Source organism: Chiloscyllium plagiosum, chromosome 9, assembly GCF_004010195.1.
Source record: "Chiloscyllium plagiosum isolate BGI_BamShark_2017 chromosome 9, ASM401019v2, whole genome shotgun sequence".
Classification (NCBI taxonomy): Eukaryota; Metazoa; Chordata; class Chondrichthyes; order Orectolobiformes; family Hemiscylliidae; genus Chiloscyllium; species Chiloscyllium plagiosum.
In genome coordinates, this window is record NC_057718.1 from 62,779,856 (window position 1) to 62,792,126 (window position 12,271).

A 12,271-nucleotide genomic window follows, 5' to 3' on the forward strand; every position below is an offset into this window, starting at 1 on the left:
AGCAGGACTGAAACACTTACACTTTCTCTCCACGGATGTGCCATACCCGAGTTTCTCCAGCTATTTTGGTTTTTATGTCAGATTTTCAAGGTCTACAGTTGTGTGGATTCTTTTGTTAAACATTATTTCCAAACTTTTCCAGTCACATTTTTCCAATAAGTTATAGTCAACAAGTCAGAAAAATATCTCAATACCTCCAAAAGTTCTGGTGAAACATCAAAGCTGTACTCCTTCCCATTTTCTTCCTCTGTGTCTACACGCTTGTAAAACAGCATGTATGCACTGTGTGTCTAAAATCAAAATATTGCATCAGCAGAGTAAAAACGTACACATCTTTTCCTTTGGTAATGTATATAACTTAGATTATTTTGTACATGGGGTTCAGTTTGAAAATTTGCAGTATCTGTTCTTAGATGAATAGGAGTATCTGCAATTTTAATGTGCCACAATAACTGCTATTTTATGGTTTCAATCAGTAATTGCACAAACTTACCATCAAAAGGTCCTACAAGTTAATCGAAAATGGTTTATGAAATTTTTTCAGGCACCAGTTTCTCCATCAGTAATTAAACTTTTTATGATTCAACAGTAAGTGATTAAACCAAAATAAAATTTGCTGAGGTGCAATCAGTTCTACTTATGGGATTTCTTTCTTAATATTTTTACTTGAAGTGTTTACTTGATGAAATTTATGATGCTTTTAATAAAAAGAATAAGTTAAACTTGTGAGAGAAAATGATTAAAGATGTTCTATCACAACTACCTGTTGCAGATTTTATTTAAAGCGTATATTAAACTGGGGGGGGGGGGGGGGAAGTATGAGGAAAGAAAAAGCACCAAGATCTTTAATGTGACATCAATGTTCAGGAAGAGCCCTGGTTGAATTCTGAAGCCAAATACTTACGCACTTAAAGTTTATCGACAGAAAAGATCAATGGTAATAAGTGAGTCTGCAACTCTAATTCCTATCAACTTTGAGCCAAGAGAGAAAGAGAAAAGTGAACCATCCTTTCTCATTTATCTTTTAAATAAATTGAAAGCTAAGGAAAATACTTAGAGGCAATCAAGGCTCCAGGCTTTTAAAATCACTTGAGAAACTAGTTTAGGCTGGGAGTGGCACAGTTGTGGACTGGAGGTCAAGGGTGTGGTGAATGACACCAAAGCAATATGGGCAGAAGGTGTGGGGTTGAGTGGGTTGTGGGTTCAAATCAGAATTGAATTGAATTTATTGTCACTTGTACCAAGGCACAGTGAAAAGTTTTGTCTTGTGAGCAAAACAGGCAAATCACATAGTTAAATAGTATAGATAAGTAAATAATAGGTAAACAGTAGCAAAAACAAAAACACAGGTACAGGCGAACGTTAAGTGTTTGAGAGTCCATTCAGTATTCTAACAACAGTAGGGTAGAAACTGTTCCAAAATGGCTGATGCATGTGTTCAGGCTTCTGTATCTTCTCCCCGATGGCAGAGGTTGTAGAAAAACATTGCCAGGGTGGAATGGATCTTTCAGAACGCTGACTGCCTTTCCTTGACAGTGGGCCTTTTGGATGGATTTTGTGATTGTCTGGGCTGAGTTCACCACTCTGCATAACTATCTCCGATCTTGAATGGTACAGTTCCATACCTGGTAGTGATACATCCAGACAAAATGCTCTCGATGGTGCACCTATAAAAGTTGACAAAGGTATTTGTCGTCATGCCAAGTTTCCTCAGCTGCCTGAGGAAGAAGAGACGTTGTTGGGCGTTCGTAACCAGTGCAGCCACATGAAGAGTCCAAGAAAGCTTGTTGTGATGACCACTCCCAGGAGCTTGACACTTTCCACTCGTTCCACCACCACTAATGTGTAGGGGGGCATGAGTAACATCCCGCCGAAAGTCAATAATTAGTTCCTTAGTTTTTCCCAAGGAGACTTAGGAATGAGGAGATGGTTGTTAGCTGTAAAGCTTGCGGATAATGGGAACGAAGTAGGTGAGTGAAGAGATTGCAAGAAAGAAAAAGTCAACTGCTAAAGCCAAGGTAGTTACTCTCTCCCACCACCTAAAAAAGGTATGAGAGTGTAAGGGAAAAAAAAAATTGAAAACAGGTAGCAGGACCATTAAAGAGAAAATGGATAGGGCCCAAAGGAAAATTAAAATAGCAGTAGTGTATAAACTAGAGGCAAGTAAGAGTTATAAAACTTCCTGCCTTGGTATGCTGTGTCACAGGAAATCAACTAGTTAAGTAGTGCAGAATTAAATTTGGGTGGAACCAACCTCCACTCTGGTCTAGAATAAATCTCAGTAATCATTGAAAGTAAAATTTTATCCAAGTCAGTTTATTTTGCCTTCAAATATAATATTTGGCATTACTCCTCAGTTTTCCTCACTATCTTCTTAACGTGGCAAATGATTCCAAAGAGTTAAGAACCAATACCTCATTCAATAGGAGAGCACAGACAAATATTCTAATCAACAAGTGGAATAGCTGCGCATGGCTTTATCATCAGAGACAAGGTAAATTTCATGCTGCGCATGGCTTTATCATCAAATCAAACATCTTCAGCTCTCAAACAATTCAAATTGATTCATAATTTGTAATTACTGCCCACACCACATTGTAAATCAACATTAGTCTGATGGAGACCTGTATATTAAACCATGGCTATATTGCTAGTCCAAAGAACAGCATGTGTATAAATCTGCCCATCATGAATTCTCTGACTTTGTAACTAACAGAAATCCTCAACAAAATGGAAACAACTTCATTTGTCAGAGTCAAACTACATGGAAACAGAGCCTTCAGTTCAATTTGTCCACACCAACCATGTTCCCAAACTAAACTTGATCCACCCAAACCTTTCCTATTCATGAACTTATCCAAATTTCTTTTAAACATTGTAACTGTTCATGCACACACCGCTTCCTCTATTTTTATATCTCAAACCCTCCATTCCTGGCAACATCCTGGTAAATCTTTCCTGAACTTCCTCAAGTTTAATAATATCCTTCCGATAACAGGGTGACCAGATTGGACACAGTACTGTAGAAGATGCCTCACCAATGTCTTGTACAACCCCAACATGACATCCCAACTCCTATACTCAAAAGGTATGAGCAATGAAGGCAAGTGTACTAAGTGTCTTTTTAACCACCCTGTCTACCTATGATGCAAATTTCAAAGAATTATGTGCCTGAATCCATAGGGGGCTCTGTTCTACTGCAACACTACCCAGGGCCTTAACCATTAATTGTATATGTCCGATCACTTTTGTACTACCAAAATGTAATACTTCACATTTAACCAATTTAAACTCCATCTGCCTCTCCTCAGCCCACTGACCCTATTCTGAGAGAGCTAGGTCTTAATCTCATGCATATCTGCGCAACACAGCACTTATCGCTTGCTTGATTCATTGACACAGATTGTTATAAAGTTCTAGCAAGTGAAACATACATCTGTGGGTTGAAAACTTGAAACTGATCACTAAATCAACTATAGCATGTTGTGGCTGAAAGACAGGAGCAAGTTAGGTGAGGATATGCAAAAAAAAAGATTTTGCGACCAAAAAGTTCAGAAATCTTATACACCAAGATGACCTGTATGTTGCAAGATATATCATTTCTACAATGTATCAAAATAAATCAGTGATTAACATGCTTGATGTAGGAAAAATAAATTCAGGTCCATTATCTCCACATGCAAAGATCCCAATCTGAGCCATGCAGCCGACTAGTAGCAAACTAGTTTTAGCTCCCTACAAAATCTGAGCTCTGGTCACCTCCTTTGCAGGTCTTTTTTGAAACATTATTGGTTGCCTTTCATCCAGTAGCTAACTGGTGGAGTCTCAGCTATTTGACCAATTAATAAAATCCTCTAGGGGTCATGATTTACTCCTCAACCATTTGCTCAAAGAGGTTTGATCTTCTACTGGATAATGAACCTTGTTTCACCGTTCATTCCTTTCCTTCACAATTCTCTTCCTCCCTCTCTCTAGCCTACCTTGCTTCTACAGCGTTCTCCAAGTGCATGTCTCTTGCACCCTGCTTAATCTCAGTCCTTAATCTTCACTCTACTTTACAATGCCAATCAATATCAAGTAACAGAATAAAAGATCATTAGCAATAAAAACAACATCCCATTAGCACAACTGCAATTATTCTTTTCAGGATAGTTCCAAAACAGATAGTTTTTAAAGGTTTTGGAGATTTGGGTGGGAGAGAAGAGAAAAAGTTTTTAAAAAAAAAGTACAGCACAGAAGGAGGCCATTCAGCGCACTGTGCCCCATTGTCTGAATAAACTGGCCATCCATTCTAATTCAATTTTCTAACATCACAACCTTGAAGATTACAGCACCTCATGTGCAGATCCAGGTTCCTTTCAAATTAATTAAGGGTTTTGCCTCAACCATCAAACTTGACAGTGAATCCAAGGCATCCATCACCCTCCGGATAAATGTTTTCCCTACATGCTCTCTAATTCTTCTACCAATCACATTTAAATCTGTGGCCCCCTGGTAACTGACCTCTCCAGTAGGGACAAGTCTTTCATGTCCACTTAATCCAAGCCCTTCATTACGTTATGCACCTCAATTAAGTCACACTTCAGTCTCTTCCATTTCAAAGAAACCAATCATAGCCTATCCAATGTTTCTTCATAACTGCAATTTTCAAGTCCTGGCAAATTCTTGTATATCTCATCTGTAAACTCTAAAGCATTATGTGCTTCCTATAACTTGGTGAGCAGAAGAGGGTACAAAACCACAGCTGTGGTCAAACTAGCACTTTATATAGTTCCAGCATTATAATCCCTGCTTTTGCATTGAGTATCTCATCCAATGAAGGAACGCAACTCAAACATACTTTGCTACCTTATTGAGCTGTTCTCCTACCTTCATGGGCCTGCAGATACACATTTGAAGGTCTCTTACTTTCTCTACCCCTCTCAATATTGTACAGTTTATTGAGTATCTGCTGCTTTGTTCACTCTCCCCTTATGGATAACCTAGTACTTTACAGGATTGAATTCTATTTACCATTTATCCACCCATTCCATCAAACTACTGATGTAATCCTGGAGCCAACAACCATCTTCTTCACTATCAACTACCCAGAAAAATTTTGTGTTGCCTGCAAATTTCCCAATTATGCTTACCACATACAAGTCCAAATCATTCATATATACAACGAACAACGAAGGATCCAAAATACAGCTCTGTAGAACACCACTAGAAAACATTTTCCATTCACAGAAACGTCCGTTAACAATTATCCTGTGCTTCTGGTCACCGAGCAAACATTTGGTCAAATTGTAACATTTCCTGTACTCCATGGGCTTTAATTTTTCTTGACCAGTTTGCCATGTGGAACATTGTAAATGTCTTATTAAAATCTGATTAGAATATAGGGTACATCCAGTGCACTACCTACATCAATCTCCTTATTATTTCCTCAAACATTCAACTGAATAACACATGACTTTCACTTCACAAAACCATGCTGACTATTCCTGATCAATCTGTGCCTAAGTAATAGATAATTCTGTGTCTCAGCAATGATTCTGGTCATTTGCCCACCACTGAGGTCAGACTGACCAGTCTCTCTTTCACACCCTTTTTGAATAATAGCACAACATTTACAAATCTCCAATCCTTTAATATCTATAGTGAGGAATGCAAAATGATCCTCAGAGCATCCACTATTCCTCCCTGACTTCCTTTAGCAGCTTAGGATACAATTTCTCTGACCTTGGTGATTTATCTACCTTCAATGAGGTCAGTATCTCCAGTATTTCCTTCATTATGCTTATTTTATCTAATATTTCACACTCCTCTTTAACTAGAATGACTGCATCATCCAACCCCTTTGTGAAGACAGAGGCAAAGCACTCATCAAGAAGCCTGCCCACATCTGCATCCATGCACAGGTTGTGAAGTACTAAAGATTGCAAAGTACTAGTTAAGGCTCCTCATTCTAAAAAATAATCGAAAAGAAATCTTAATTATTCTCCAAAAATATTTACCTTTTCAAAGGAAAAATCCATGAACTTGTCTGTGACAGAATCATATGTTTTGGTCTAAAAAAAATTAAAAAAAAATTAAAGTGTTGCATAATTCAAAGTCCTGGAAGTTGACAAGAAATATAAGCACAGCCCTGAGATTTTAAATGTTTGTTGCACAGAAACATGGTAACTGGATATTAAATAGAAGGTAGCAAACAAGCTTGATTGCATCAAATAATGGGAGAATGTACAAAGTACAGGTGATGTTGGAGTGAGGTCAGGAAGTGGGTTAAATAACAAAGGCACTGATTAATGAACATTACTCTAAAAGGTCATTTGTACAGAATGATGCAAAATGAAAATACTTGTGGACAGGATTACAAGGCAACCAAAAGGATCAAAATTATTTTGTACATACATTGAAAGCAACAAACATAGTAAAGATCTTTTATACTAATAACATCATCCAATATTACTGTTACAAATCAGTTTTGGCATTGATATTTTTAAAGTCGACATTTGGGAAATTTCTATCAAAAGAGAATGCACATGAAAGATAATCTAGTTCCACAAAATACAGGCAATAAAAAGGACTCTTTTCTGTCAATTCTTCTCCCTTTCTCATTTGAAGGGATTGACTCCATACATCCAGGAATCAGACATTTTCAAACATTTCTGTAAAGTCTGTGTAATGAGAGTTTGCAGACTAATTGTTTGGGGCTTCAGGGTGTTGGAGCAATTGATCTTAATCCTATCTTCCCGCAGGAATTTCTCAATTGACCTCAGTGGAGATCACTGGATATCAATCAGCAGCAAGGAACCATGTCAGCTAGGTCCCTGCCTTGCTCCACAGCACTGATACTAAATGCAGTACATCTTTTCCATTCTGGATTAAAGAAACTAATTCTTGGGAGACCAGAAGTTTTTTTTTATATTTTAGCTGTGGCACATATTATTTTTATCAATGGTGCTGTCAATCCAGTTTCAAAAATAAACAGATCTCCTTAGTCAAGTGGCAAAGCCCTAAAATTACCAGAGGTCTTAAAACTGGACATTAAAAGTATACAGTAATTTTCATTAAAATTTACCCTAAATAAATGAACAGAGGAATTAGATTGTCAAAATACAATGATTGTTCTTAAATGGATAGCAAAGTAAATGCCAGAAAAGAGGTAATACTGCCACTTACATCTACTGTTCCTGTGAGAAACAATCAGAAAAAGAAAACTAGAACTTACTGTCATTTCTCCACCAAAGCATTCAGAGGCAAGTTGAGTAGAATCAAATGGTTTTACCTCAGCATCATTAAATAGATACCTAAAGAGGGGTTAAAAACCACAGCTATTAAAACAAATGGTATTAGCTCTTTTACCCAGTCTTATGTAAAAAGTTTTACATGGGATACAATTTCACTTAATTGGCATTAAGCCAATAACGAAGATACTGTTAATTTCTACTTTCAGAGAAAGGAAATATGAGGTGTTAAAGGAGCCCATACGACTAACTTGAAAATTGACACTATAAACATCTGCTTACCATTTATTGTTTTTATAAGCATGAAGATTCACAATATCTCTGATAAAACTATAATAATGCCCTCCATCTGCTGTCCCTGTGTGCACAGTCACTCCAATCAAATCATACTCAAAGCTTTCACTTTGTTTAACTTCACCATTCTCTTTAAAACCTGAAATGAAATAAAAACAAAGTTCACTTCAGCATGACATTGCCAGTTAAGTCTGTTTAGAAAAGAAGGCTCGTGTTGTAACTCATCCAACATTGGAAGGTTTTTAATCAATGAGCACGTAGCAGCATCAAACTGATTGAAATTCAACTGCAGGACATAAGCATGAACTGCTTCAACTTATTCTGTCACAGTAGTGGATATAGCAATCTCAATCTCTATAAAGCTAAACGTCATGACATTTGAGTTATGACATTCGGTGAAGTGCACTTTCTGCACAGCTCTAGAATACAATGTTTTACATAATTAACCAAAAGTGCATGCATTAACAAGGATTAGAGGAGAACATTGAACAGATTTACATCTAGCTTCCTTTATCCTTTTAAAGACAATTCAGAATTAATCTCTTTGCAGTCACTCACAAAAAAGTATAGTTAGAACACTAAAATTTTGTATCAACAGTCAATTTCAGTATATACAAAACAATTAGAAGAAAATCTCAATTAGCATGTAGGACTGAAACCCTACGAAACTGATTTACATCTTGGAAACTGCCATAACAACTAGCATATTAGTTACCAAAAAAAATCAGGGAAATATGAATGACATTTCATCAGACAACTGAGTTTTTAACATTATTCTCTATTTGTAGTGAAGCAGAATTATTAAATTAAATAAAACTATTACAGTACCATCTACACGGTCAGTTTTTCCCATAAGATAATCTTCAGTGTAAGGAGTCATGTCAAGTCTCAGAGGAAAAGAGAAGTGGGTGTTGACTTTTTCTTTCATCATTGTAACCATATTGAAAGTGTAACGCATGGTATTGAAACTCAAGATTCGAGGTAATTTCTTGAAACAAGCCCTGTGACAGATGCAAAAAGAAACAATCACAGTGGGCAAAAATGTACATATTTATTCATTCCAAGTATCCAGCGGAATTAAATCCATTGGTAGTGCATGCCTGTGTTATATTTTCTTTTAAGAAAAATTCTGTTTGATTTAAACGCCAATACAGTTAATATCTCATGTAAAGACATCCCTTCCAGATATACATGTTTTCCTCTTTCGGACAGATAACAAAGTTGCAGATGGAATGCCATGGTAGCAGTGTTGAGTGGTGGAAAATACTCTTACAGTAGCATCACTGGAATCATTGCATAATATGTAAAACAACATTTAAAACAGGGTTTTTTCAGTGATCAGCAAATTTTATTACTCAACAACTAATATCAATCATGCTGTTGAATGTTCAAGAGTCCCATCATGCTTATTAATTTAAAAATGCAATTAATTGGCTATGGTACAAAGCCTAAATATTGCTAGAAAGAGACAAAGTCAAAGCATTTCAGTTTGCACTTAACCATAAGATATGGGAGCAGAATGAGGCAATTCGACCCATCGAATTGGCTCCATCATTTGATCATGACTGAAATGTTTCTCAATTCCATTCTCCTGCCTTCTCCCCCTTGATTCTTGATTATTAAGAGATTCAAGGGTCATCTGTCTCGGTGTTAAATAACTCAATGACTTGGCCTCTACAGCCTTCTGTAGCAATAAGTTCCACAGCTCCATCTCCCTCATCAATTCCTCATCAATTCTAAAGGAGGCCGTGCCCTTCTAGTCTGTTTTATGGTGGAAGCAGCTTCTCTACATCCACTTGATCCAGTCTTTGTAGAATTCTGTAAGTTTCAATGAGATTCCTCCTTATCCTTCTAAACATTGTCAAATACAGATCCAGAATCCTCAACCACCCCTCAAATGACAAGCCCTTGGTTCATGGGATCAATCTTGTAAAATACCTCTGAATCCCCTCATTGACCAGCACATCTTTCCTTTGATGCAGGGCCCAAACTGCTCACAGCATTTCAAAATGTGGTCTGACCAGAGCCTTGCATAGCCTGAGCAGAGCATCTCTGCTCTTGTATTCTAGCCCTCTTGAAATGAATGCTAACATTGTATTTGCATTCCGAAATGCCAACTGAACCTGCATGTCAACCTTAAGGGAATGCTGATCTCGGACTCCCAGGCCTCTTTGTGCCTCACATTTCCAAAGCCTTTCCTCATTTAAAAAATGTACACCTCATTTGCTACTCTAGTCTTCCTACCAAAGTGCATAACCTCATACCTGGCCACATTGCACTATATGTCACTTACTTGTCCAGCCTGTCCAAGTCCTTCTGCAGCCTCCCTGCTTCCTCAACAGTACCTGTCCCTCCATCTACCTTTATCATCTGCAAACTTAGCAACAATGCCCTCAGTTTCTTCATGCACACTCTGTCTTCTGTCAGGTAGCCAATCTTCTATCCAATCTAACATAATGGGTTGGATCTTATTTAGCAGCCTCCTGTGCAGCACCTTGTCAAAGGCCTTCTGGAAGTCCAAATAGATCACGTTCACTGGCTCTACTTTGTCTAACATACTCATGACCTCCTCAAAGAATTTAAACAGATTTGTCAGGCATCACCTCTTCTTGATGAAGCCATGCTGACTCAGCCCTATTTTACCATGCACTTCCAAGCAATCTGCAATCTCATCCTTAATAATGGACTCCAAAATCTTACCAATGACTGAGGTCAGGCTAACCAGCCTTTAGTTTCCTGCCCATCTCCCTGCATAAACATACCATAAGAAACAGTAACAGGAGTAAGCCATTTGGCACCTCAAGCCTGCTCTGATATACAATAGGATCATAGCTGGTCTGATATTTCTCATACCCACTTTCTTGCATAACCCTTTATTTTTCTGTTCTGATCAAGAATTTGTCCATCTCAGTCTTAAATGTACAAAGAGACACTATTCCCACAGCTCTCTGTGGCAATAGGTTCCAAAGATTCTCAATCCTCAGAAAAAATTCTCTCTCATCAGTCTTAAATTGGTGCCTCTTTATTCGGAGGCCATGCCCTCTGGTCCTAGACTCTCCTATGAGGGGGAACATCCCATCAGCATTTACCCTCTCAAGTCCCTTGAGAATCCTATACGGAGATCACCTTCCACCTTCTAAACTCCAATGAGTAAAATCACAATCGGTTTAGCCTTTGCTCATTAGGCAATCCTTTCATTCCAGGGATCATCCTAGTGAACCTTCGCTGAACTGCCTCCAACATAATAATCTTTCCTTAATTAAGAGGACCAAAACTGCTTTCCATAAATGGTCTCACCAGCATCTTGTACAGTTGCAGAATGACTTTCCTACTTTTGCACTACAACCCCTTTGAAATAAAAGTCAGCATTCCATCAGCCTTCTTGATTACTTGCTGCATCTATAGGCTAATACCACAAAGTCCTTTTTGTGTTGCAGCATTCTGCAGTTTTTTCCATTTAAATAATATTCTGTTCTTTCATTGTCCCTTCCAAAATGTAGTGGAGGCACTTGACGAAGGAGCAGTGCTCTGAAAGCTAGTGTTTTCAAATAAACCTGTTGGACTATAAACTGGTGGCGTGTGATTTTTGACCTCTTTCAAAATGAACAACTTCATATTTTGCCATCACCCACCTTTCTGTCCACTTACTTGACCTATGAATCTCTCTCTGCAAAATGTTTCTATCCCTCTCACAACCTGTCTTTCCATCTATTTTTGTATCGTCTGCACATCTGGCCACAGTACATTCACTTCCTTTCCCAAAGTCATCAACATATATTGTAACCAGTTATGGTCCCACCACAGATACCTATGGAATCCCACTGTTCATGGTTCACTAACCTGAAAAAGAATGCTTTATCTCCACTCACTGTCTCCTGCCATCAGCCACTTCCTTATTTATGCCAATATACTAATGCCAAGGGCTCTTATCTTAGAACTGACTGTTTCAGAGGTACCTTGTTGAATCCACTCTCAAAGTCCAAATACAATATATCTATTGGTTCCCCGCTATCCGCCCTAGTTGAGACTTATTCAAGAAACTCCAAAATATTTGCCAGACACAATTTCTCTTTAATGAAGCCATGCTGACTCTGCTTAATTAGATTATGATTTTCCAAATATGCTGTTACTTCTTTAATAATTAATTCCAATAGTTTTCCAACAATGTTAGGATAAGCAGCCTATAGTTACCCATTTTTTTGCCAACTCCCTTTTTGAATATGGGTATCACATTAGCAGTTGTCTAAACCCTTGGCACTTTACCAGAATGCAAGGATTTTTGGAAAATCACAACCAATGCATTACTATCTCTGTGGATCCTCCTTTTAGGAATCCTAGGACGCAAGCCATCTGGGCCAGGAGACTTATTGCCTTGAGCCCCATTAGTTTGTCTAATACTTTTAGTGGTGGTGATGGTACTTAATTCCTACCTGTATTCTTCATTGGATGTTTGAAGTTTCTTCCACTGTAAAGACTGATGATAATTGTCAGTTTAACTATTCAGCCATTTCCTCATTCCCCATCTCCCTAGGTTCATTCTCTAAGGGACATATGTTCACTTTGATCTCTCTCTTCTTTTTATATATTAGAAAAGCTCTTATGGTCAGTTTTTTATTCTTCACTAGTTTAACCTCTTAGTTTATTTTCTCTCAATCTTTTTAGTGTTTCTTTGTTAGATTCTGAACTAATCCCAGTCTTCTGGGCTATGACTGAATTTTGCCTCCTCATATGCTTTTTCATTCAAC

The 12,271-nt window shown here is 37.8% G+C and overlaps 1 protein-coding gene across 5 annotated transcripts in view; it reads right to left on the reverse strand.

Annotated features, from left to right (window-relative positions):
• The window catches only part of usp34 (ubiquitin specific peptidase 34), a 371,687-nt gene that overhangs the window by 92,730 nt on the left and 266,686 nt on the right, over nucleotides 1–12,271 (reverse strand). For all 5 annotated transcript variants that reach the window (XM_043696074.1, XM_043696076.1, XM_043696075.1 and 2 more), the window contains 5 exons: nucleotides 8,355–8,527; nucleotides 7,515–7,665; nucleotides 7,217–7,295; nucleotides 6,000–6,053; nucleotides 195–290 (listed from right to left, as the gene is read on the reverse strand). In XM_043696074.1, coding sequence (XP_043552009.1) covers nucleotides 195–290; nucleotides 6,000–6,053; nucleotides 7,217–7,295; nucleotides 7,515–7,665; nucleotides 8,355–8,527 — 553 coding nt within the window. The remainder of the gene's footprint in view (nucleotides 1–194; nucleotides 291–5,999; nucleotides 6,054–7,216; nucleotides 7,296–7,514; nucleotides 7,666–8,354; nucleotides 8,528–12,271) is intronic.